The sequence below is a fragment of the Numenius arquata genome, chromosome 1 (assembly GCF_964106895.1).
Source record: "Numenius arquata chromosome 1, bNumArq3.hap1.1, whole genome shotgun sequence".
Classification (NCBI taxonomy): domain Eukaryota; kingdom Metazoa; phylum Chordata; class Aves; order Charadriiformes; family Scolopacidae; genus Numenius; species Numenius arquata.
In genome coordinates, this window is record NC_133576.1 from 84,637,669 (window position 1) to 84,664,808 (window position 27,140).

General features: G+C 39.3%; 1 protein-coding gene across 2 annotated transcripts in view; it reads left to right on the forward strand.

The window, feature by feature from the left end:
* The window catches only part of ABCC4 (ATP binding cassette subfamily C member 4 (PEL blood group)), a 151,467-nt gene that overhangs the window by 93,665 nt on the left and 30,662 nt on the right, over positions 1-27,140 (forward strand). Inside the window, exons 21-27 of one of the 2 annotated variants that reach the window (XM_074168923.1) lie at positions 12,957-13,107; positions 13,750-13,869; positions 17,774-17,884; positions 19,397-19,497; positions 21,186-21,381; positions 24,437-24,495; positions 25,755-25,910. In XM_074168923.1, coding sequence (XP_074025024.1) covers positions 12,957-13,107; positions 13,750-13,869; positions 17,774-17,884; positions 19,397-19,497; positions 21,186-21,381; positions 24,437-24,495; positions 25,755-25,910 — 894 coding nt within the window. The remainder of the gene's footprint in view (positions 1-12,956; positions 13,108-13,749; positions 13,870-17,773; positions 17,885-19,396; positions 19,498-21,185; positions 21,382-24,436; positions 24,496-25,754; positions 25,911-27,140) is intronic. The other variant, XM_074168932.1, reaches the window with a different exon arrangement.

Genomic DNA, 27,140 nt, shown 5'->3' on the forward strand with positions numbered 1-27,140 from the left:
ATAGCTTGGGTCACTTGCTTTCGTATGTGCACAAGAGTGGAACTGCCATTCCTTGTTTCAGTACCACTGACCCCTGCATTTTATTGTGTGAAGATGTCAGGGAAAGTGTGTAGAAGGAATTCCAGGATCTTTTAGTTTAACAATGACGTTGTTATTTTGTGATTTCTGTGAGAGGTGGGGTTCTGGGGGGTTTGTTGTGTTGTTTTTTCCAGTTTAGCCAGGTTTTGTATGTATGCATGTGTGAGTTTTAAGAGATGTTTTGATTCATTAAAGAATAGTTCTTTTTGTGTGTTTGCATGTGTGTGTTTAAAATATGATCATAAATATGTTGTGAGACAACAACCGGAGGTGGGATCTTTTTTAAATGTCAGCATATTCTCTTTAGCCTGGTATGTCGAGCAGACCTGTATCTTGGAGACACCTTTTTATTTCCTTTCTGCTGAATCCTGGTAGTTTTGCTTGATAGTTAGATCGTAAGATTCTGTAGCTGTGCTGAGGTTTAAATGACAAATAAATAAATTTTAAAAAAGAGTTGCCTGGTGGCACTTGACTACTGAAATCTCATGGAACTTTTTCTCTGTGGAACTGATGTTCTAACTGTACATTTGTGAGATGCATACTACAGTGCATCTTGCTAGTGCATAATGAAAGACCAATGAAAACTTTAAGTAAAATATTAGGGGTATATATTGGGGTAACATTGGTTACTTTTGAGCTCTAATTTTGGAAAAGGTTAAAATGATCATTATGAAAAAAAACTAATTTTTGTTAAAGTAATTTGATATTTGTATGAGCTTTCTGTTTTGCTATTTTCTTTGCATTAAAAAGGGGTCATAGACTGTGTTGTTAAAAAACAAACAAAACATTTTCTGTGCTGCCTGCATGGTCATCATCATCCCATCCCATTCCCTCCCCCTCTCCCCCCCGCCCCCCCTCCAAAAAAAAAAAAAAGGCATGGGAGGTTGAGGAGGAAGAGGAGACTTGGGTTGCACTTATGTCTCCAAGACGAACATGCAGGAGCTGTGAGTTTAGCACAGACACTTGTCTAAATAATGCAGTTCTTTATTGACCTTTCATTCCTCTGTCCTTGAATGCCTTGATTGTTAAATCCCAGTAGCCAATTAGTCTTGTTGATGGTGGCCAGCAGTGGAGATAATCTATGCCCAAGCTATTGCTGGTCTTTACTCTGTACCTGTCATCACATTCCTTTAAATGTAAGGATGAGTGTCTTGCATCATGTGGACTGTGTGTTTACTCAGATTGATGGTATGTGTATAAGGATAAAATGTGTGAAGTCTGGAGTCGCTGCTAATAGGTGTATTCCCCTGTTTATATATGGACCTCGGTTTTCTGGGGAAGGCTAAAGGTCTGTTTTCACTATAGCAGTTGTATGTAATCCAGCCCAATCCTTTTCCTCACCCCATTTTCTTTTTCCTATTCATGTTAGAGTGTAGAATTTTCATAAGAGTAGGTATTGCATGTCATTCTCCACATATTAGTGTCAAGGCAACAGATATTGCGGTAGGAAAGCTGATTTGTGTGGGAACATAATGTAACTTTTTCAATATTTCAGGGGTTGTATTTACCTAATATTAATAAGATTTTAGGATTAACACCATTAGCACCTTATCTAACATGGGAAAGAAGATAAAATAATACTGAAAAATGTGATATCGTTACCTTTTTGTCGTCTTGCTTTTCTTGTGTTTCTTTAACATTTTTCTGCTTTTCTTGTTTTTCTTAACTCCTTCCTTTTTAGCTTTTATATTTCCCCATTTGTATGGTAAATGTAGATAATACATTTCTTACTGGGCTGTTCTTTCCATTTTCTCAACGAAATGTAGACTACTAGCGTTTTGAATATAGAACATGGAAAAATAAAGCTAACTTTCACTTAGTGGAATTCTGTGTTCTTAATTTCTTTTTCTGGAGCATATGAGCATTGTGAGATGCAGTTTTCCTCTCCATTTCTCTGGCATTTTGAACAGATAGGTGTATGGAAGTCCAGTGCCCCTATTCTGTGTGGTTTGGAAATTTCCGTGCCCCCCCTCCAACTTCGGTTAAGGTGGAATTTGTAAAAGTTCCAGAGAGAGATTCCTTTTGTCTGGGGCTCTTTATGTCTATTGGAAGGTATTCTCTTGTTTGCTTTTCTTCCTGTGAAAGAGGACAAAGAAATATTCAGATACAAGTGAACTTATGTTCTGCAGTTTTCTCATTTTCTTTTTGGTCCATCTTTCTATATGTACTACTTCTGCTTTTTGTGCCAAATTGGGAATTTTTATCATTATTATTTATAGATATTTACCTGACTTTTTAAGAATTATTGCAACCTTTCACATCTGTAGCTCAAACCGATGGTTATTTTTAGGACTTCTGAAGATCATTAACATTTCTAACACTTCACAGTAGCTAGAAATCTTTTAATTCTGCTGTCAGTCATAGAGTGTAACAATCTTGTTCCAAATGGTGATAAGTACAAATCTTCTAGATTGCCTTAAACTACTGATATACTACAGATAGCACAATGTGTGCTTACAAACAAATTAGGATTTTGCTGTTCAGCAAAAGGACTGGAGATTTCACTTTTGATTCAAGAAGGAAGGAGAAACTTGGAATTAATTTGAATTACTAAGGCATATAGCTGGCGTGTGTGTGTGTTAAATCATTATGCATATTTATGCCCAAAACAAACATGTGGGACAAGGAATTATCTTTAGCAAAAAAAGACTGCATCTCTTAGAAACTTGCTGCCAGGGTTATGTGTGCATCTCATGCAGAACATAAAAACTTCTTTTGTGCTGAAGCTGATACTGTGGCTGCCTGGTGGACTCTGCAGCTGATCTGAAAACTCCAGATGAATTTGTTCTTCAAAAGGTAGAGGCTTCAGTGTGGGCAGTTTTATACAGCAAAAGATGAGACTTCAGCTGGGAACTGAATGTCACGTGTTTTTGGGAAGCTTGTACCTCTTTGTGTTACATCTACGTTACAGGGTAGTTTTGTATTGTTTTAAAAAATTGATTCATTTGGATTGCATTCTTGAAATATAAAAATCTGTGTGTTAAGAAAGGCTCTTTCAAGGGCTTGGTAATAGCTATTCTTGCACCGTGGAGAAATAGGATGCTGAGTGGTTGCATTTTCTTCCACAGTCACGTCCCTAAAAACTTTTTTCTTTCTGTTTTTCTTATGGATTTTGAAATCAGTCTAATGTTTAAATAAGCAGACCTCTCTTACTATGAAAGTCACTTGTACGCTAAAATAATGGTTTTAGATCTTCCTTTCTAAAATCGAAAAGATGATGGCTTTGGTACCCCATTCAGTTGTCCATCCTTCTGTTAAACATAACATAATCCTGAGAAAAATTTTTTTTCATTTTTCTCATTGAAGGAAAGTCTGGATTTTTAGATCAGACCTGGTATCAGTTACTTACTTTGGTAAGTGTATCTTTGTTGATGGTTTGTGATAAATAAACTTCTGAAAAGTCTTCCTGGTGCTCTTGGAGTGTATTTCTAACAAATTATGAATGAGCATGTGCTTACCACAGTAAATAATGCTTGTTCTCTGCCAAGGAAGTTTCATTTTGCTTCTCTAGATGCTGCTGGGTTTTGTACCTGCGGAGAATGGGTGAACTGGGTGAAACCTGATGGTGGTGGTGAGAGGCTGGTGCTGATAAGTTAAAATAAGTTTGCTGAAAGCGTCAGACCACTGTTAAGCTTCCTGGAACTGAGTGATCACTGAATAGAATGTAGTACTAAGGAATTATGAGTCAAGAGTTTATTTTGAATAGGAGAGTAGTATTTTATAGCCCTATCGAAGTGCCAAAGCTCTGGAGAAGCTGGGGGGGTACGACACACAGATGTGCTAAAAAGCATTTTTTTGCATGTCTGCTATGAAAAAGCGCAACCAGAAAGGAAGAAAATATAGTTTTATTTCTTAGAATGGCTGATGCTGTAGTCCTTAGTACTTTTCGTAGTTTTCATTTAATGAGGGCCACTGTGGAACTTACAGAAATATGAGTAGTACTTCATTCCACCTAAAAATAAATATATGAATACTGTATTTTAAAAAGCAAGAACAAACATTAAAATGCTTAAAAGCTTGTAACTGCTGTAAGGCTGAAGAGCCATGTTACTGAAAAACGGATACTCTTTTTTAACAGAAGAACTCACAGTTCAAACGCAGCACAAAGCTTTTAAAGTTGCTGAAAGACCCAGAATTGACTTCTGGCAAAACAATTAGACTTGGCTGAGCGGAAAAGGTCATGCAGTTGAAAATGAGGTATTCCTGGGGAGGGCGTGGAGCTGCTCTGGCATTATGGCCATGAGGGACTAGAGGCCCAAGGCAGGAAAGTCCATATAGCTCAAAGACAAAGTTTGCAGAACTGCAACATATGGGGCAGCAGCATCTATGGTAAGCAAAGTTTTGCCAGACATTTGGAAGAACTGGGAAAAAATGTGCACAGCATGGATGAAAAGGTTGTGGTAACATCATCATTAGCTCAGAGGAATTCCTCACAGGAACAGTGTACAGTATTTTAGTAAATAAGTTAATGGGCTAGACCATAGGAACACTAAATAATGCCGTGCAGGGTCACAGCAGTGGTCCATCTTAGGCCAGTGGTCCTTCCCCAGCAGTAGCAACAGGAGATGTTATTTGGGGAGGGCGTGAGAACCTGGCTGTTTTCTGGGGTCCATTCCCTGTTTAGTACCCCAGCATTCACAGTTTTGTACTGGGGTGTCGAAAGGCCTATCCCTTCTCCCAGTTTTTTTACTATCCATTTTTTGCATCATTTTGTATCAGCTTGTAAGATCTGTCTCCTGCAATCTATAGCCTGAAAGCAGTGAGATATTTGTTGATTTTTAAATTTTTGTTCTATGTGTATGTGCCCTTTCTGTGGAAAGAAAGCAATAATTATCACTGAAAGAAAAACTGCTTTTAGAAGGGTTGTAAGTGGGGTAAGACTGAGGACAAATATTGGTGAATCACCTACTGATAAAGTGCTAAACGTATGGACCAAGAATGGAGTAGGAAATACACCATTTGTAGTAGCACTAAAGAGAAAAGTACCCATTGTTGAATCAAATGTTTTGATTTCATCGGGGTCTGTGCTCAGTGGGACTCTCTTGGGCTTATATATCTGGGTAAAAGTTTTGGAAACAGCTTCTAAGAGGTAGCAGAGGAACAGAAGCTGTCAAGCCATTCTTTATTTTCCTTTAAAAATATCAGTTACTTGGCAGCAGGGACTGGTAGATGAGATATAAAAATGCATTGCCCTGGGAATCTTGAAGCGAGTGGAAGAGCCAACAGAGGGAACCCACTTTGTGATGGTGGGGGGGGGTTATTGGAGTCACAAACCCCCTAAACTAATATAATGGAAAGGGATGCTTTCTGCTACCTTAGAAGAAGAGTAACTCTGAGAGGGCTGGGTGGTGCCGGACATTTTTCTATATTGTTTCAGGCAGGTTCTAGCAAGAGCTGTGGAGAAAGCAAAGCAATGTGTGTGTGCATGTTCTACGCTCTCTGATTAATGCTCTGTCCTCAAGCTACCATGTAAAATTGTGCTTGGCACCTGAGGTGTTCCACAGGAAGATATAACATATTTGTCATGGTACAAAGAGCTCTATAGTTTATGTGAATAGTTTGTGTGTGCGCCTTTTTTCCCTTGGGAAGAGAGGAGTGTAAGAACATGGCCAGGGACTGTGTACATTTACAGGAGAAGATGACAAACTTAGCACTGCTGAAAAGCAAAACATATTAACTTTTTGTATCATTTTTATAAGAAGATCAGAATAAAGTTATAACTAACTGTAATCTCAAGAAGAAGACCTCTTGCTTTTATATAGGTCCTCATTGCAAAGTTGTGCCTTGCTGCACAAATCACTGAGAACACTTTTCTGCAGAAGTGCCGAGTGGGCACAAGGTGCAATAGAAGAAAAGCATTTGAGAAAAACAAATTAAAGGTCCTCCTCGAGTTTTTACTGCTTATAAATAGAAAAATATTTTGCCCACGGACATTTAGGAGAGTTGGATATTGACACTGTCCTTTTTTGTGTGACAGTATTGATTTCCATCTACAGTGGGTATGAACAGGAGCTGCATGTGGAGATGCGTAAGTAGAGAGCATAGCTTTGACTCTGATAAAAGCTTGCTTTTCCCATGGAAAAATCTGTGTTAGCTGGAAGTAACATTACTGTGGCCAAAGGGCCCTGGGAACTAACTTCTTACATGAGTGAAGGTAATTTATTATAAAAAGAAAAATTGGTGCAGGACTGTAATGCAGCGTTCTAAAGGTTGAGTGTTTTGAGTGTCTGGCAGAATCATGAAGTCTAGAGCTTGATTAGGCATGTTTCTAAAATATCAATATCTGGAAGTCTCAGACAACATATAGACTGTGATTTTTGAGAACTGCTATTGGGATGGAGACCTACCTAAGATAGTTAAGCCTCTTGGCCCAGGGTGCTCAGAAAGCCTATTTCTACCCCTTGTTGCAGGGTAAGAGATTATTGATGATAGGATGCTGTTGAAATACAACAGAATAGTGGCAGTGCCAATGTATTAAAGAAAACACCCTTTTTATTATAAGGTCACTTGTTAAAGAACAATTGGACACAGTTCGCCATGATCTCAAACAAATATTAAGGCTTCTCACTTAATGGCACAATACATGCCAAGTCAAATAAATAAGCATGTTGGTGGCACAGAAAACATTTGCCCTGAGGAGCTAAATATATGCTTGTTCGCTTGGAAAAACAATGATCCAGAAAGACTGTCTTATAGAGGCAAGAACAAATACAAGGTACTAGCATTTAGAATGCGATTGGGAATACGTTTCTGTGTATATCTGACATGTATTCAGCCCATTTACAGTGACATATGGATTTAGTTAGGTAACCTCTTGTCGACTAATTGCAAATAGCAGGATTCAGAGGAGGAGAGGGTGTCTCGCAGAAGATAAGACGAGCTTGCTGTGTTTGAAGCTTTTTAGAGCTGGCAGTATTTAGTTCTTAATTTTTTCTTTCACTTGGTTTATCTGAAATTACAATTTTCATTTCTTTCCCAGCTGTGCCTTTTTCCCCCCCCTTTCAGTGCGCTGGTTGTCTTGTCTTTATATTCCCAGTTTTCTTGTGGATGCGCATTTTCCTGAAGCTGAATTAACACTGACTGAGAGCTGTCATTCTTGTCGAAGACTGCTGTCACTGGTTGCTTCAGAAAAGGATGACATCTGAGATGTCTTTTAAATATTGAAGTTATGTGCAACGCTTTTTCTCCTGTACTCATAAGTCTGCATTGCCTTTTCTCTCAAGACAAACCTGTCCCTGACAGTTTGATGCAAGCAGTAGTATAAACAGCCATATGTACTTTTTTTAACCAGTTCGGAAAGAAAATCCATAAAGTTTATTAAAAAGGTAGTTTAAAGGTAGTTACATGCCTCAACTTGGCCACCTTGAGTGAAATGAAGTAGAGCTGTTTATATACAAGGATTACGGTGCAAAAGTAAAGGGTTTCTGTTTGGATGTTTCTTAGTTTTTTTGTAATAAAGGAAGAAAAAATGCAAAAAATCTACTATGTGGTTCAATATGCTGCTCTGGATACAGCTGGCACGAGTGAGGTGCTTATTGCTCTGATCTGCTCGTTGAAATGTCTTTCCCCAGGGAAACTTGTCCTCTGGTGAGCCAGGTAACCAGCCGCCTGTGCAGTTGTGCTTTAACAGAGCTGCAGGACAGTCAGCCCAAACAATCTGGTTTGAAAAAGCGTGTTTAAAAAAAAAAAAAAAAAGTGTTCAAGGAGAAAGAAAATGTCAGAACTGGATTAGGGATTGATTGTGCATGCAGTTATTTGGCAGAGCCAACGAGGAAATAATTTTAGTGGAGGGGGAGGGGAGGAGGAGGAGGAAGGGTGATGCCAAGCAAGTATGAACAGAGTGGGGTTTTGTAGTTTCTTCACCTGGCTTTACTTCAGACAGCAGAGGCTGACTGAGAGTGTATAAATGCAGCTAAGGTTACAAACTTGAAATCCAGGATATGCAGCATATACACCGCTGCTGCTATTATGTTAGTAGGGCTTCGTGGCAGTGTCCATGGGCTAATATAGTTCTTGGGAGTGCGTATTGGTGTCCAGGGACTAGGGGTTGGAGGTGGGATCAGGGTAGGTGTGTTTGACTTCTGCTTAAATATTGGTAAAACCGGTCCTGGAATACTGCAGTTCTTAGGTGGGATTTGCCTGCAGATTGAGTCATCAGAATTTAGGTATCTGCTTGTTGGGCTTTAGGTGCTTACTTTGCTGTAGTGAGAAGGCATCTAGTCAATACAGTTAGTGGACTCTGGAGAAATATGCAATCATAGGGTCACTAGATATCCACTTAAAGGTTAGATGAATCGCTTCCTAAACTTCTAAACTAGGACAGGAGTTTCACTATGTAGGTCATATGTAGACTCTCACATTCAGGTTTCTGAATCTCAAATCCCATCCCTTGGGCTCCACTCGCTCATTAGAGATCCTACCAGGTCCCCAGCTGCAAGTCCAGAATGGTGTGGTTCCTATGGTAGTAGCTCCTATATTGTAGGTGTCAAACCCATGTGGATGGCTTGGTATCACAAGTCATGCTAGGAGCTTACACAGACACACAACTGCATGGTGCCCTGTATGCATATATTTTATATAAGAGATGCTGAAATACATTGTAAGGTCCATTCAAAAACAAAACCCCGCAAAAGCGCAAAACTTCTTTTTGAATTATGGAAGAAAATGGAAGACCTCAAAGATCTGACTCTATTAAGCTTGTTAGAGACAAGACAGGTATTTTATAGGTACTTTCACAAGGAGATAAAGGACTCTAAGTACCCATTGGAGGAAAGTGCCAGCAGACCTGAGGGGTTCAAAATGGGCTTCTACATGAACCCCAGGTGTCTTTTTCAAAGAAGTACTTAAGTCAAACATGAAATATTGAGCTCAGGGTATAACTGGTATAAAAGGGCAGCGATCTGTAGGTTGGAAGGGTAGACATTCTTATGAGACATCTTGAACTCTAAATTTTTCTTTTGCGTTTTTGCCCTGTCGACTTTATTAAATGACGTCAAATGACTTACAATTTGTCATAAGATTTCTAACATTATTTAAACGGTATAGTTCCCCTGCAGCAAAGGGAAAGGCTTATAGTTTGTGATGTATGTATGGCTTATAGCTTGTAATTCCCATGTTTTTCCAGACTTTTATAGGTTTTTCATATTGTTTCTTTACCTCACATTAAATGCGTTACTATTGTGTGGTGGAGGTGCAGAAATACCTTGTTCTTCCTGGATCAAGACCTGTTGGAGATAGAAACTCCAGGATGTCACTCTCAGCACCTGTAAGAATTATGAATATGGAGGTGATCAGAAGATGAAGGGAAAGCAAATGTTTCGCAAGGGAATGTGCTGATCAGAGCATTCACTTCCCCAGAGGGTTAAAGGAGGGTATGCTTAGTCCAGTAAGACAGGAGATTTTGTGAGGAAAGATAAGCCACAGTGAATGGAGTGACTGACCAAAGCATGAGGGAAATCTTTCAGGACTCTTGCAAGCAAGAGGGTGACTCCAACAGAAACAGCACGTGCTTTCCTGTAGTTTAGGGATAGAGTGTGTGCAGTCTGTGAGTGGGAGATTCGTCTCTCTCTCCAGGGAAACTGAAGCAAATTGGAAGGTGGACATTGGACAACGTGGCTCCATTTGGAAGCAAATTAGATTTCTCTGTCCAGGTCTTTTCAGTCTCGGTGGCCTGTGCATCTGTTGCCTTTTGTGGAAGGTGACCTTGTTTCCAATACTGTGCAGATAGCTATAAAATGTAATTAATCGGCTCCATTTTTTTATATAATTTGGCTATTGTTTTCTGCATAGTCATTACAGAAGACTTTTAAATGCTAGAATTAAGAAATACAGTAAAAGATACTGGTTTTATAGGCCGTATTTCTTTTATGTAGGGAAATCTTACCTGCTTAGCCCTTTTGATGCAGTTTTCAATCGTAAGCTGATTCTGCTAGACAGGTTCTAGATCCTCAGTCCTGAGCGTTTCTTGCTGTGCAAACCGAATGCCCAGCTCGCTGCTGAGCGGTCAGACTACTCGTGTTATCATTGTCATCAGCCTGCTGATTATCTCAGGTCCTCCAGCTTGCACGCAGTGAGTCTACTGGAAGTTGGGGCAGTCTCCAGCTGAAGAGGTTAGTTGTCCCTTGTGAAACTCGGGAGCAGGAACCTTTGCCTTACCTCCCGCAGTGACTACATGATTACAGTCTGCAAGTGGTTGTGTCTGGCTTTCAGACTACTTCATTAAGAGTTAATTTATATGCAAGTTTGGTTTTCCAAAAAAACAACGCACATGACTGATCCACCCTATCATAAATTTTTATAATGATAAGGTGGTGCAGGCTCATCTAAAATTCCTTCCAAAGGCGGTGTCAGATTTTTACTTTAGTCACCCTAACCATCTTTTCCTTCCCTGTATTTTTGCCGTAGCAAGGCTTTGTTTACATGAGCTGGATCCTAATAGTTCTACTCCCACTCCCACCCCCACCAGCGCTTTGCAACATACTGTAGATTTTCATCACTGAAACTTCAGTTTTAACTTCAGTTCAAGCTGTTTTATTTTTTTATTAAGAAGCATTTATTTTCCTCGGAATTCTTCTCCTTGAAGCAGCTTTTCTCAGCGCTTCGCTTCAGGTTTGCGGCTGATGGTATGAGGAGGCAGAAGTACTTCAGAAACTGCTTTTTTGTGACTGTCCGGGAGGTGATGGAGGGAGAAGGGGAAGGCAGCAGGTGTGTAAAGCAGATTTGGGAGTGAGTTGTTAGAGGAAGGAACGGACTTCAAACTCCATTTGCCGATGAGCAATCAGAAATTAGCAAACATTGTGGATGGCTGACAGGCTTGGCAGAGACAACAAGCTCGAGAAAATTTGGAGGAGGTCGGAAATCTTTATTTCCTTTCTCCTCATCCCATGATAAACACGAAATATGCTTACAGGGTTTTAAAGAACGCCGGAGAAGTAGAAGGTAGGGAAGGGCTGACGGCAGCGCTGATGAGGAGTCACGGTGCTGTGTTTTGCTTTGTGCTGACATAACCTTGTGCATAATTGATCCAAGTGAAATACTGTGCACTCTCGCTGCCACCTTACCTCCTCATGATGAAATCTAGGTAAAATGTTTGCAATCTACTCTATGTATCTAGAAGGTCAAACAACTTGATGCCATCAACACCTTAACCCACAGATGAGCAGTGTAGTGGTAAAGCAGCTTCCTTCAGAGCTCCTACCCTGTATCTACCCTATAGCTATTTTCCTTAAGAGATTTATGAGACCCTATAATGTGCTTTCAGGATCTGTGAGGTGCAAGGCTGTCACACTGATAAATCTTCTATCGTGAGCCAAGATCTTGCCTAGAGCCGAAGACTGCATTGTGCTGACTCATGCAGTTGCAATGCCTAAGGTGTGTGGGTTTGCTCTTTGGTCAGATGAAATTAGGGTAAAGTCAGAGAAGCCTCAAGAAAAAACAAATGTAGGGGGAAAGGTTGTGCTCACTTTTGGCTTTAGACCGTGTGTTGGGGGGGCTACCAGAAGCGCAACAGGAAATGCCATGTTTCATAGGTACTTCCATTTTAAGTGTGTGAAAATCCAGGTGGCTCTCTGGTATCTGACCTTAGCTCATCTCTTGCTTAACTTTTCCAACTCAATGCACAGATAAAGGGACGGAAGCCTTTTTGCTGTGAGACGCTCATTCTCAGGACCCGGTGGTCACTAATGCATTTTTGGCATCCAAAAATCAGGCAACCACAAAGTTCAGCTGTAATCTGCTTGTGCATCGTATGTGATGATGAAGAAAGCAGCTCCTCTACCATCCATAAAAAGGAAACCTTTTAGAAAATATTGTCATTTCTAAAGAATTTCTTAATGAAAATAATGCAGTGTTGATGAAAATAATGATGAAAATGAAAATAATTTAGTGTTGAGCTAGAATTTCGGTTGTCTGGTTTCTGTACAAGGTGGGTTTCTTTTTGTATGGGTTTCCCTCCCCTCGCCTCCCCCCTTTTTAAGGATCAAATGGACACACCCTGACTTCATTATGCCAGGACTCCTGGCACATATACATACACACACAGCTGGTGTTCTGAAATTTGTGTGCAGATAATGCTTTTCATAGTGTATTCAGACTAAAAATTTGATGTGAAGTAGTCTGCGGGAAATGTGAGATTTAATTCAGAAAGTTGGGCTAGGATTCATTCTCCTAAGCAGCAAAGCTTCATCCCACATTATATCTAGTTCTCTAAGAGTAAATTCAGGTTTAACCCAGCTGTTCATCTTGTGCTCTGAAGTAAACCTGGTAAAACTAGCCTCTTATGACAGTTCTTCTATTTGTAATGTTTCCCAAAGCAATCCTTCAGAAGAGAAAGCTCACTTTATTTGATAGTGAGTTTTCTTTTTAAATGGGACAAAGTTGCTTTTAGGAAAAAGTTACAACCCTGTGTTGAAAGTTGGTCTTCCAACTGTCAAGTCTTCCAACTGAAAGTCAGTCTTTCAGCAGTTTCTTTTTACCTGGAGTGAAAAAACATATCCCTGATTGACCAGATAGCTGGTGTCTGTTAAAGATTAGTTATCTGTTTCATTAATCGTCTCCTATTTTGTTACAGCAGTCACAGGATAGTCCACAAAGAAAGACACTAATGTTCAGTCAACCCGTTTTGTAAAGGCATTTCTTAAAGAACAAATAATGCAGAAGAAAACCATAAAATGCACAATTAGTCAAATTAAAATTGTAAATTCTTCAAGCTGCTTAAAAATAGATGTTGCTCATATGTTATACAATGCATCCGCTGTTAAATTTGGTCGTTATGTTTAAATATTTAAGTGTTTCAATAGTGTTAAATAGTTTTATACTTGTTCTAAATTAAATTCTTCTGACAAAGAGGGTTTTTTTATTTTATTCCTATTGTGTTGCAGACTCTCCTACAGATACTTGGTGTGGTGGCTGTGGCGGTGGCAGTGATTCCTTGGATACTCATACCCTTAATTCCACTATTTATTCTTTTCATTTTTCTTCGACGGTATTTCTTAGACACTTCAAGAGATATTAAACGTCTAGAATCCACAAGTATGTAGTTTGGCGGGACTTTATATTAGTTTGAACCATGCTTATTATTATGTGAAATGCTAGTATTTTATAGACAATCCATCAAAGATTTTTTTCTTTTGCTATGCAAATAACTTCCTTATTGCCTTGGTTCTCAGCTGGTGAATTACATGCTTAGTTCCTGTTTTGCATAATGATAAACCTTAGCTATGCCAGTTTAACTATCTGTAAGTAAAGCTAGTTAAGAACATGCTAAGTTGCTGGGTTTTGGGAGGACCTGGCATGCACGTACTAATGGTGTTTCTGACCTAATCTGACTCTTGAGTCTGACTTTAGCTTGACTATGATACGAAATATTAAGCATTAAGAATAACAAACATGGGTGCTTCATGTCATTAATAAAGCTCAAAGATTTTCTGCAGTGACAGCTGTTGTTAAAAACATAAGACATTTTTGTATAAACTAATCTGCCTGGCTGTTTGACTGATTCTAATTGAGTAAGAGGACTTTGATTAAAGATATCACATATTTATTCTAAAAGGATGCAGTACAGTAGCTTGTATGGTTAAATATAAAGTAGTAGGATTAAAGATCAGTGTGGTACAAAAAGAATTAAATGTTGTCCTTCAGCTATTGCTAACTTACTCTCATTTCCCTTTGTAGCTCGAAGTCCAGTGTTCTCCCACTTGTCGTCATCCCTCCAGGGACTTTGGACTATTCGGGCTTTGAAAGCAGAGGAAAGATTTCAAAAATTATTTGATGCACACCAAGACCTCCACTCAGGTTTGTGATGAATTGACATGAAAAATCAAATAATTTGCTCTGTAGGAGGGAAATATTTTAAGCCCTCAGCGACATGTATATAATGTACATTAAAATCAGTAGGAGCTGTGTATTTGTCTCTTTAGGGTAAAATTTCTGTAGTAGAACAAAAAAGTTATTATCTGTCTAGATTTTGAGAGTTTACTTTGGGCTGTAATGTAATTTGAGATACCCATGCATATGTTTTAACAATGTCTAAGATAAACATGTAAAGTATGCCTGATAAGAATATTTAAAAAATCATTTTTTACATTTTCCTGGATTCCATCATTAAAAAGAGAGAGAGGGGAAAACAAGCTATGTTTTGAAGCATTTAATATTAAGTAGTGTGCTAGAACTGGGAAAAGATGATTAATATAAATTATCTTGGAAAAGTTTCAGAAATTTCACTTCTTTTTTACTTTGAGCAGCTTTCAGGGCTCAAATCTAATACGTGGTATTAACATGACCAGAAGGTGTAAAATATTAGTATTCTGCAAGCATAAATGCTATAATTCAGGTTTGTGCTGTGATTCTTTACCTTTTGTCAATTAGATGTTCTCTATTAGAATGTTTTTCAAGATGCAGCAGAATACAAATTTGCAATTTTGTGTTTGTTAGGCAGGATCTTGGATTTCCTCTGTCGTAAGACGTACAAGTATATTCTATGGCTTTTTTGTTATTTACAGACTTCTGAGGTTTCAGACCAGTTGCACTTTTCTGAAGTGTGGTTATCACAGGCTGTAGAATCGGGCACACTGACTTCCATGTTTAGCCTAGTAACTTGTGACTGGGAAAACATATCTTCCAGGGAGGCGCTTCTAGCTTTGAATTCCCCATTTCTTAATAATTTCAAGTCATTAGTTATCTGACCAAACCAATTTTACAGTAGTGGGTAGTGAGGGAACACAAAGTTGTTTTTTAGGCTTTGTATTAAAAGCAATCTTTAGTTGATAAACTACATACAAAAGTTTCACTGTACAAAGAGGACCGTGACCTTTAAAAGAAATATTTTCTTGTGTTTTAAGGTCAGCTCTAAGGAACATAAACACACTATTTTCCGGTTGATTTTATGCATCTCTCTAACAAAACTGTCAGTGGCACCCCAACTGGGCAGTTCAGGAATGTGCTTTTTGAGGTCAAGCTTCGGTGCTTACAGTCACGCTCTTTTGTGTACCTACATGCTTCATCATGGTGTCTTTCGCACCAGAGTAATTGGGGTGTACCAGTTTGCTTAGTGTGTGTGTGTGTGGTTTTTGGTCCTCAGAGGGATTATGAGGCAGCAGTGTGCCTGGGCACCAAAGAAGGCCAACATCTGGACAACAGGAGCACAGCCAGTGGAAGGAGGGAAGTGATTATTCCCCTCAGCACTTATTAACCCACGTCTGGAATACTGCATCCAGTTTTGGACCCCCAGATACAGGAAACACTCTACCAAACTGGAGTGAGTTCCGTGGAGGGACCGCTGTGATGGTCAGGGAACTAACAGGAGAGATCTCCCTGTGAGAAGCTGAGGAAGCTGGGCTTGTTCAATGTGCAGAAGAGAAGGCTCACAGAGGATTTAATAGCTGCCTTCCAGTACCTGTAAGGATCTTACCAAAAAGATAGTCAAGCTCTTCACAGTGGTATATGGTGGGAGGAGCACAAAAATGGGTGTAAGTTGAAACAAGAGAGATTTAACCTGGATACAAGGACAAGGAAAAAGTTTTGCACCAATAAGGAGAGTCAGGCAGAGGAAGAGGTTGCCCAGGGACGTTGTGCAGGCTCCATGCGTGGAGATTTTCAAGGCTCCAACTGCATAAAGCATGGAGCAACATGGTCTGGCCTCAGAGCTGCTCCTGCTTTGAGCGGGAGGTTGAACTAGAGACGTCCTGAGGTTGCTTCCACCTTGAATGATTCTTTCATACTAAATGCATGCAAGCAATAGCAGATAGAAGATGGTACCTTTCATACTAACTCACAAAGTTGGAGTCCTGGTTTCTTAAGTTTCCCAAAGAGTTTTAAATTCTTTCCTGCATCACAGAAGACTCTCCCAGCCAGCGATGGCTTTGTTTAGTGCTTTTGGCTGGAATGGTATCCTCCTCTCTTTTTAGGGCTGAGCCTGGGAAACAGGACACTGACTTTGAACCCACCTTCAGGGATGCCTATGAATTTGATATTAAATAATCTTTAGATAAGAAACATCTAAAAGGCATGCTGAGGTTTGACCAAACCTAGGTTTCCTTCCTGCCAGTGCAGCATCTCTATAAGGAAGTTCATGAGTCATCAGAAGTTCATCATGATGAATCTTTCTTAGTTCCTATGAATGCTGTATTCCTGCATGCACAGTGACCCTGGTTACAGAGGGAGGTTGCAGAATGACCTGTCTCAAGCTGGCAGTTTGGTGCAACAGGATCAATGGAGCAAAACCTGGCAGCTGAAAAATTTGCAACCCAAGTGTCCGATTTTGTGCTTTTACAACTATGCTATTGCACCAAAAATGACCTTCCATGTCACCAGGAAGCTGTCATAGGCTCTATTTCCAGGGCCACTCAGCTCCTGGGTTTCAGAGAGGTACCTAAATTATCACAGTGAATTCCATTTCTGGAATTGGGCTTGTGACTTGATATGGCACTGTCTTCTGCATATATAGAATCATAGAATGGTTTGGGTTGGAAGGGACCTTAAAGATAGATCATCGAGTTCCAACCCCCCCACCATGGGCAGGGACGCCTCCCACTAGACCAGGTTGCTCAAAGCCCCATCCAGCCTGGCCTTGAACACTGCCAGGGATGGGGCATCCACAGCTTCCCTGGGTAACCTGTTCCAGTGTCTCACCACCCTCACAGTAAAGAATTTCTTCCTAAGATCTAATTTAAATCTCCCCTCTTTCAATTTAAAACCATTACTCCTCGACCTCTTTGCTCACTGTGTAATCCGGCAATCGAAAATGATCTGTCTTAAAAACAGACTCACCCCCTCCCTTTCTTTATAAAAGGGAAGGTTTTTTTTAGTTTGGGTCTTTCCCTGCACAGGGCTAAGGAACAGTGAAACAGTTGAAAAAGCACTGATCTTTAGCATGGAGTAATGACAAGCAACGCAGAAGGGATTGGAATGGTAACCTTCTGCTGTGACTTGGTAGCAGATGGAACAATTCATCTGACTGCAGCCTAAGCAATAAATAATGCCATACTTTGTTATGGCTACTTGACTTCTGTTTTTGGCCCTGAATTCAAACATTTTGCCTTCTGTATTACAATGTCTTTTGCTGCTGCCACCTCCTGTATCTTGTACTGTAGCATATCTATCTGGGATGTAATTTAGCACCAAATTGTGGACACCTGGATGTAAGTGCGCAGTGGAGATGTCCACCTGTGAGCTACTCCAAAAACAGATATGTGCATTTAGTCACTTGAATAGCTCTGTAGCTCCACTGGCTGTATTGAGTAGCTCTTACGGGACCTTAACTGGCTGGAGCTGCATTCTGAAGGCTTGGCTCTGACAGTTGTGTTGTGATGTGTTCTAGCTAAAAGCTTGTAGACTATAGTCCAGCTACAGCAAATGTAGTTGTACTTCTGCTTTTTGTACAAGACTCCCAAGTCCACTAGAATTTAAAAAAGGCTTCCATTTTAAGTAAGTGGACCATGCTTCAGCCTTGACTGTTTTTCTTCCTATTACTGTTTGTTATACTAACTGTGGTTGCTGTTGTGTCAAAACTAGGTTAGACTATTTCAGAAAAACCAGACAATATTCTGATCATCATCAGTCCATACAGACATGCGCTTGAAGGGGGCAATGTTTTTTTTTTAACAACTTACAATATCAACATGAATTAATTTAATAATAATTATACAGCTTAGTTTTCTAATAATCCACTATTCTTATGTCTTTGTAAAATACACTTTAGAGGCCTGGTTTCTATTTTTGACGACCTCGAGGTGGTTTGCTGTGCGTCTGGATGCCATCTGTGCCATTTTTGTTATAGTGGTTGCTTTTGGTTCCCTGCTTCTCACCAAGAGTAAGTACAGATGTTAGGAAAAGTTCACCCAGTAATTACCATGTATAGTAATGTCTGATTCTTTTTCATAGTTTGCTGTTTCTAATTGTTTAAGGACTGTAATTAAGTTAAATGTTTCTTTCTAGATCGTGATCTCTTCCTCAGTCTAGGGCATTGGGGCTGTATCTGCTTTCCCGCAAATACTGGAGGCAGTTCAGACATCTTCTGGGCTTAGGCATGCATCTACAGTCATCCCCAAATGTGCAAACAAACTTGCAGATCTGTAATCTTCACTTTTGAGATTCTGGCTTCCAGAGCAATAACAACAAATAAATCTTTTTCTTTTTCCCCACCTTTGCCTTTCTTTTTTGGGCCTACAGGGCTTTGCTTTTCAAACTGAAACACCCACAGAGCTGCTCCTCAACAACTTTTTTCCTTTCTATGCATGGCACAATAGGCCAAAAGGCAAGCTAAAATTCCTAGGCATACTTTCCTAATATCTTGCATCAGCAGGACAGGCCAGTTCCAGAAAGAAAATCACCTCGTAATAATACATTTTACGTTCACTGTCACTCATGAACTGTCATTAGTGTGTGCATCATCCAGGATGTAATTGGGTTAGATGTACTAGAATGAGATAGTCATCTAAAATATGAAGGAAGAAGTAATTATCTTGGACATGAAAATTAGTGCTAATTTGCTGGTTTTGTTTCTTTTCTTTTTCCTTTGGATAAGTTCTGTATATGCACGTGTGTTTTAAAATTTGAACGCTCTGTGCTGCTCAACACTTAACATTTTGAGCTGGGTTTGATGTTATTAGAATGCAAAAAGACAAGTCAAAACAATGGTCCTGAATCTTTTCCTTGCCTCTGGATAAGGAGTAGCTCTCTTGAAGTCAATAGAGCTATGCTAGGATAAAGTTCAAGTAAGTCAAAGGACAATCATGCTTAATATTAGGGCAGACACAATTCGTTTGTTTTGTGAGAATAGACCTACTGAACACAATAAATGCTTATATAAACAGGGGAAGAAATATTCTGTCTTGTTACTTTATCTGATCACTTAAAAGAGTGCAGAGTTGATGTAAATGTTTGTAACTTATTTTGAAATCATTTTAGGCTCATTTTCTGCTTAGGTTTACAGGCTGATCTAATTCCCTTAGAAAAAAGTGAAAAGTTACTAATGCTCAGCCAGATAGGGATGACTCTAACAAGCTATGTAAGTACGGTCTTGAGAATGAACCAGTTTTTGGATAAAATGCCAGGCCGAGGAGAATTGGGATTATCTTTTCAAATACACAATTTTCAAAACGTATTAAAAAAAAAAAAAAAAAAAGCAGCAAGTAGCTGTTCTGCCTGGGGCTGCTCATTGCACAGATGGCAAGTACGGTGTAACCAAACAAAATTCTGGCTGTAATGCTTCCATCACGTAAGTAACCTCATGAAAGTGAAGTTAACAAGGATTTTGTGCAATTACCAGTGTACCTATTTCATTCTTTTTTTTTTTTTTTTTTTTTTCCCCTTTGTTCTGCAGCTTTGAATGCAGGGCAGGTTGGTTTGGCGCTATCCTATGCAATCACCCTCATGGGAACGTTCCAGTGGGGTGTCAGACAAAGCGCTGAAGTTGAAAACCTGGTAACATTTATTTCTTCCTTTTCACCTCTTGGTTCCTTTTCGTGGTTGTGACGTGGGGCCATAAGGGTGGGATTCTTCTTAATTAATTTAGGACATTAATACCTCAGCAAGCTATTGAGGCACCACTTACAGCCCGTAAAGAAAAATAGCCTTGTCTAGCATATAATTTCTCTGACTGATTTTGAATGTCTGTTGAGATGAATTGTGCCCAGTGACTGTCCCTCTCCATTCATAGTAAGGGAAGGTTTATAATCTCCCTTTACAGCAGAAGGGAGACTGTCTAGTTACAGTGTGGACAATTGCATTGCAACTCACTAAAATGACAAGAAATTAATCTCTCTCTATAACTAAGATTTTTTTTTTTTTTTTAATTATTTTTTAGATTTGGGTTTTTTCATATAGTATTCTTTTTTTATTGCATTTTTAAATTTTATTTATATCCATCATGGCAATTTTTGTAGTCCTGTTATCCATTGTAAAGGCTAACACCTTTTTAATTTGTTGTAAGCTGACAAATACTTGAGAGTATTGGTTTATATTCAGCTGAGAGGATTGTATTTTCCAAAAATATATAAAGTAAAATGCCTTCCACCAATTTAAAATATTTACTAGCATGTTCTAGTTTGCCTGTTTACTTTCTTAAGTTAATATATAAGAAAAAAGACTATAAAAAGAACATACTGAGCATAAACCTGGTTTTTTTTTGCGTGATGTGCTGACAATGGAAGATTACTTGTAATTATAGTCTAGGAAATACTTGTAGTCTTTTTGTAGAAGTTACAAAGTAATAACAGATAAAATGAATTATAACATTAGATTTCTTTTTTTTTTTTTTTTTTTGTCTAGCACATTGCTTCTTCAGATCATTTTTTCAGACATGAATAAACTAGTGGTGACCACTAAATAAAATTAATTGTATTGAAAAGATGTATGGGTGAGGATGCACACCAGAACCTAAACAGAAATTCTATTATTTGCCCAAGGGGAAAAAAGTGTCTAGAGAGCTCAACTTCTGTTTCTCTTCCTTCCCATAAGATTAGAGGCATCAGCAAATAATGCAGTTTCTTTCATATCTGGCACAAAATACGTAGGAAAACAGGTTTTATTGCATATGAGTCACCAATAATATGGTGACAGCTATCTTGGATCGTGGAGTTGCTTGTGACAAACATACTTAGAAGATTTGCTGGGGGTAATGATAAGGCCAAAAAAAAAAAGGATGATGAAGCCAGTAAGTTGGTGCTAGCAGCTGTTGTTCATGTGCCTGTAGCTCATACAGCAGTTTCATTTCTGGCTTTGTCTTCCCAACACACAATGTAATGCGGTCACCTTAGCCAAGACTGACAGACAACTCTCATAGCTTAAATTTCTTAATACTTATGCACATACTTAGATTTGTAATTAATCCCACTGATTAGAAATGAAAGCTTATATATGCATTTATGTATCGTGATAGATTTGCGTCCATAGCAGGACATGAGATGCATTCTTTCCGTTTTTTCAGTTGTATAGGATGGTACCAAATACTCTCACCTGTGCTTAAAAAAAACCGCTCTGGAATAATTTTCATTAAGTCTTTATAGTAAAAATACACACACACACATATGCAAGATTTGCAATATATGTAATAAACTGAAATTTTTATATATATATATATATATGTTATATGTCTTCTTTCCTCCCCTTAGATGATATCAGTAGAAAGAGTAATGGAATACACAGAACTTGAGAAAGAAGCTCCATGGGAGACCAACAAGCAACCACCACCTGAATGGCCAAGCCAAGGAATGATAGCATTTGAAAATGTTAACTTCACTTACAGTCTAGATGGACCTTTGGTGTTAAGACATTTGTCTGTTTTAATTAAACCAAAAGAAAAGGTATGTATATGGCTGTCTTTGGCCATTCAGAGGAATTAAGCAAGGATGATAAGTAGGCAAGAAGCTGCATGATAAAAATACATTATAAAATATGTGGATGTTAGGAAATTAGTAAGTGTTCTTTTAAAAAATAAGCCATGGTCTTATTTAATAGCAAAAGTTGGAACCTACGTATTTCCTGTAAATGTAGCATAAACGTGTCTGGGAACATGACGTTTCTGTCAAAACAAAGGGTTAAATATATTCTGTAATTTCCTGATAAAATTTGAGTTGCATCAGAACGTGGTAGACGTTCGAAATACAGACTAAGCCCAAGCTGTTCAGATCCAAAGCAAATGGAGCTGCATTGGGAAATTGAGGATTCAGTAGAGAGAACGGAAATGGAGTGAAGGGTGTCAACACACAAGGTGAACAGAGACCATTGAAAATACGGAATGTGCACCCTCTTGAACAGAGCCCCGAACAGAAGGGAGAAGAAAGAAATACAAATCAGTTGCAGAAGTTTAGAATTGGGGATTTTATTTCAGTTCCTTTCGGCTACCGATCCAATTAACTGTTGCCATTAATTAGATTGGTAGCCAAAAGAAACATGGAAATAAAACTCTCCCTCTTCTGCAAATTTGATTCTTCCTCCCCGATTTTGACACCATCCCAATTGAAAGAGTGCTACAGGGAAGGTCTCCCCCACAGACAAAATTAAATTAGAGCCCTGCAGTGTTAATTTGTGCTTTGCTATATTTCAAATGCACATGTACTTTTTTGATTAGGATATCTTCCCTAGGAGGCTGGTTCAACTCTCTACAATCATTGCCCTGGCCTCATTTGTAACATGATTTTCCATTCAGTCCCAAACTTGTACCGTTGCTCAAGTGGACTTTTTTAATAACATGCATGTTACCAGAATTGAACCCAACTTTGCTATATGGAGATGATCTCATGGAATTAGATATGGGTGAGTTAAAAATGGTGTTTAAGAAGAAGAGCAAAAGGGATGTTTATCTATTGTCTACCTTTCTTGCCTATTGGCCATCTCTTTAGCTGCTATATTTCGCTTCAATGTACAGCAGACAAGAAGATTTGCATTTCTTAGTGAGAGACAGAAATAAAATAAAATAAAATAAAATACAGAAGCAAGAGATATTAGCAATGTATGACTCAGTCCTTGGTGGAGATAGGAAGGGGAGGGATGACTGGAGGTATTTATTTTTGCTGAGTGGTTATGCTGTGGTTTTGTCATCCTGAAGTGAATTTGCCCAGCTTGAAGCGATTGCCAGGAACTTCATGTTTGCTTTCTATGATGTTTTGCACAATACTGCAGTAGGCTGCCACTGTGTAAAATAAATCTCCCAGGCATCTGTGCCCCTTATATTGGTTTTAGTTATGGAGAAGTGTCTCTTCAGAAACGGGTTTCTAGGTCCGCTAGGGATTCTGCCAGTGTGGTTATCAGTGAGAGCCCTTATGCCTGCTCATATCCCGGGCTCGCACAGACTTCTGGTGGCTGCAGTGCCTCGGGCAGGATGAATGAGTTTAAACTTGTGTAGGGGCTTTTTTGTGGCCACTCCAGCCCCCAGTTTGGGAAGCGGTAGGCACAGTATAGAATGGAGGAGGTGACTACTAGCAGATCACTCGTGGGTTAGGGTCTCTTTTGATCTCCTTGTCTCGGTGTTCAGTGGTTCCCTATGGCCAAAGCAGGTGAGGAGCGTCTATGTTTTAATATCTTTGCTGACGTAGCAGAGTCTGCTGGAGACAGACCAGGGAGGGCTCACATGGGGAGCTCTGCCAGCAGCTGGCTGTGATTTACCTTTACAGCCAGTGTAGCTGCAGCAGGAGAAGCAGCTTAGCATGTGCAGCCCTGGTTTTTAAACGCCACTATCTTTGTTTTAGGGTGCTTACGAATGCTTATTGACTAAGATATTGTTAAACGCGCCTTGTCCTGACAGATCCTAAATCTGAGGGCATGGCTACGTGAAAAAGTGAGGAGGGCGAGGGTCTAGATTTACGGCAGGGCAGCTGTTTGCCTAGATGCTCTCCCAGCCTAGCACGAAAGGGAGGTCGCCCGAGGGATAACAAAGGCACGGGCAGTTTCAGTAGAGGAGATGACGCGCTGTAAATCTCCCTCTCGTTTTTTGTGCAGCTCTACTTTGAAGTACGAGTGGCGCTTGAGTAATGATGAGCCCAGTGTAGCAGGTGTACTCCTGTTGTATGCACATGGCCTAACGTCGGGCAACAAAAATCCTGGCCATATGATTCTTGTTAGGTGGCTGGGACTCCCATTTGCAGACCATTGCTGAGTTTGCACTGGCTATGGACGTGGCCCTCTGAAGAATACAATGTATTAAAAAAAAAATAATAATAAATAAATGTGTATACCGAGAGCTGTTTCAAATTCATGTCAATTTTCAGCAGCCTGTAGTCAATTGGATGAAAAATACAAATAGATTCCTCTAAATACTGAAGAGCATAGTCCTTTCATTTGATGCCAAACTGAAAGTGGGATTTTGACAATATGCAGAGCAGCTGCACTTTTATTTTAAGTATCAATGTATTTTTTATGTTTTTTTCTTTATATCCTTAATACAATACTTTATATCACTGACATTTACAGAGAAACAATTGAACTTTTGTTTTTACAACTCTGGGTGTCTGTGTTCTCCATTCAGCATTTTCTTTCTGAGCTGTAGTGTAACTGTTCAGAACTGTTTTTCCTTTGTTTCACTGATATAATTTAGAATGCTAGACATTTTACCATTTATTGTAACAGACTTGCTTAAATTAGGCTGTATCTTTAATAATAAGCACTGTATAAATGTTAATTAGTTAATATACAATAGTACAATCATGAATTGTTGGATGACATTGTTGAATCGGAATATAGAAGTAGAAAATACCTTTTAGATTATGCAGCGTAAGTTGCTTCTTGCAATATCCTTTTTTAGTGCTTTTTGTATTTTTGATCAAATGTGGGCACTGCTGCTTTGTCTGAGCTTTGTGTCTCTGACTGTTACAAGGTTTCTCCTTGCTCTCCGACGTAATGTTTCCTGTGCTTAATTTTATTCCAGCAGTCATTACTGCATATACATCTGAGTCTCAGGCAGTGGGTAATTGCCCTCTGGTGTCTGTACGTATACTCATGAAAGTTTTTGTGTTTCTTCCTCCCTTCTGCACCCCAGTCACTTCACCAGGCTATATTGTACATACTCAATCCTCGTAAATCCTTCCACATCAAATCAGTATCTCCAACCCTTATTAATTTTATGTTGCACTTCTCTGAACTCTTTCCAGTGTGTTGATTTCTTTCTGGAAATGCAGCGATTAGACTGAGTGCAGGAAACAACAAATCCTGCCAGATCAGATCAGTGTAGAGGGTTACTCCCATCACCTTCTCTGATACAATTGATTACTGTACTTTGTTTTCTCTAAGAATCCTTCACCTGAAGACAACATATTTAAAAAAAGTTTGCTGTTCAACTAGTATTTAATCACGACTAATTATATGTCTCTTCTCATTTATTAATGGGCCTACTTTCTCCCAAGTGTTGGTTTCATATGAAATATTTTTAGGTCTTAAACCCTTGTTATTAAAGTTAGCAATCCCATATTTTGTGTTTTCTCTACCTCTTTTTTTTTTTTTTTTTTTTTTTTTTTTTTGCTGAAAGCATTATTTTTTCACATTGCATACAGCTTCTGATTTTCCTTTGGGAACGTACAGAAGCCTGAATCACTGTGGCTTTATTATTCACTGTTTCTCCTGTTTGTAAAGTAATTGCATCTGTTTCACATGGCCTTGTAGTTTCAATACTTGTGTCCTCCCTATTGAAGCTGTCTGAAGCATTAATACAGTTTATAATCCTTCTGCTAGTTTTGTTTTTGTCTTGGCTTTAGTTTGACTGCTTTGAAGTACTTCACCTTAACCATGCTAACCAAAATCAGTCTCATTTATTTAAAAAGGAAATACTGCTCATACATTGTTCCCAAAGTGCTTTATGGGAGTCCTTTTTTGGATTGAGATGTATGTGCATGCCTGAAATCATTTGCCTAACATCACCAAGTTTAGTATAAAAATTAGCAGCCTTGAATCACATTACTCTAAACACTCAGCCACATTATCTTGTTTACACAATAAAACACCACACATTAAGAGAAAATCTTTCACCTCAAGAAATTTACAAATCAAGAAATTGTTTGGTATCCATATGTCACCTGAATCCAAACTGATTTGGGGGGAGGTTTTTTCCTCTGGAAAAAATGTTAATTATAAAGTTTTATTTGGTGCTTGTTGTACTATAAAACCTGTGATGACATAAAACTGTTGCTTGACATATTAATTTATCCTGAAAAGTTCATGGCTTAATTGTACATGGTTGGTTTGTTTTGTAGGTTGGAATAGTGGGAAGAACTGGAGCTGGGAAAAGCTCTCTGATAGCAGCTCTCTTTCGCTTGGCGGAACCCGAAGGAAAGATTTGGATTGATAAGTACTTGACATCAGAACTAGGACTCCATGATTTGCGGAAGAAAATTTCAATTATACCTCAAGTAAGAGAGTGACTTGGTCTGCTATAAACGTTTTCATAGAATGCTGTAGTATTTAAAATGCTTTGCCAGGATATGTTCCTCCTGCACCCCTATTTGTGCAGTAGACATAGAAATTTCATCAAGGAGTTATTCTTAGAATCATAGAATGGTTAGAGTTGGAAGGGACCTTAAAGATCATCCAGTTCCAACCCCCCTGCCCTGGGCAGGGACACCTCCACTAGAGCAGGTTGCTCAAAGCCCCATCCAGCCTGGCCTTGAACACTTCCAGGGATGGGGCATCCACGACTTCTCTGGGCAACCTGTTCCAGTGTCTCACCACCCTCACAGTAAAAAAATTTCTTTCTAGTATCTAATCTAAATTTCCCCTCTTTCAATTTAAAACCATTACCCCTCATACTATCTTACTTAAATAAGGTCTTGATCATTTTAAGATAAACAGACTCAGCTTTGGGGACTGGAGCATTTTCTTTCTAGTTTTGTCCACTGTCTGTTCCTCTGGAATACTTGGGAGTAGATGTTAACAGGATGCTGTCCTCCTGTAGCCTGGGAGAGAGCAGAGAAAATCTGACAGGAATATACCAATCTCCAGCAGTCCTCTAAAGTCACTTGATCCTTTGGCAGCAATTCCTGCCTGATGCATTACCTGAACCTTCCTTAGTAATGGACTTTGAGACATCCACCTCTCTAGTCAAACTGTCTGTACAGTACAAACTGTCTGAGGCTAGATCTAGAAAGAGCAAACCTGCCAACTAGAAGTGAGCAACTAGTTGTTTGGAAAGGTTGGACAGGAGGAGAGCAGAGGAACGGACAAAAGAGTGGGTCACTACGATCCATAAACAAAAACTTAGTGAGCTGTAGAAGCTGAATGCAGGAAAGGCTGCAATGCAGGAAAAAAACTAAGGCGGTGTTGGGAATAGCCTCATCTCTGGTGCTGGAGCTGAAGAAGGGATGTTCCAAAAAGTTCAATAGGTCACAGGTCTTCTCTTCTATGGTCTTACTTTCAGATAAAACATTGAATCAGAGAGGAGTCGTGTATGACCTCAAAACTCCCTGAAGGCAGAGCCTGTGCAAGTTACCGTGTTACAGCATTTGAGCTCTGATCTCTTCCATGATCTCCTCACTGGAGAGGGAGGGAGAGGGAAAAGCTCATATGCTGCAAATGCAAAGTCGTGTTTTTGGCAAGTAATTTGTCTGGGATGTCCTAGCAGGTAGATAGGACAGGAGGCTAGA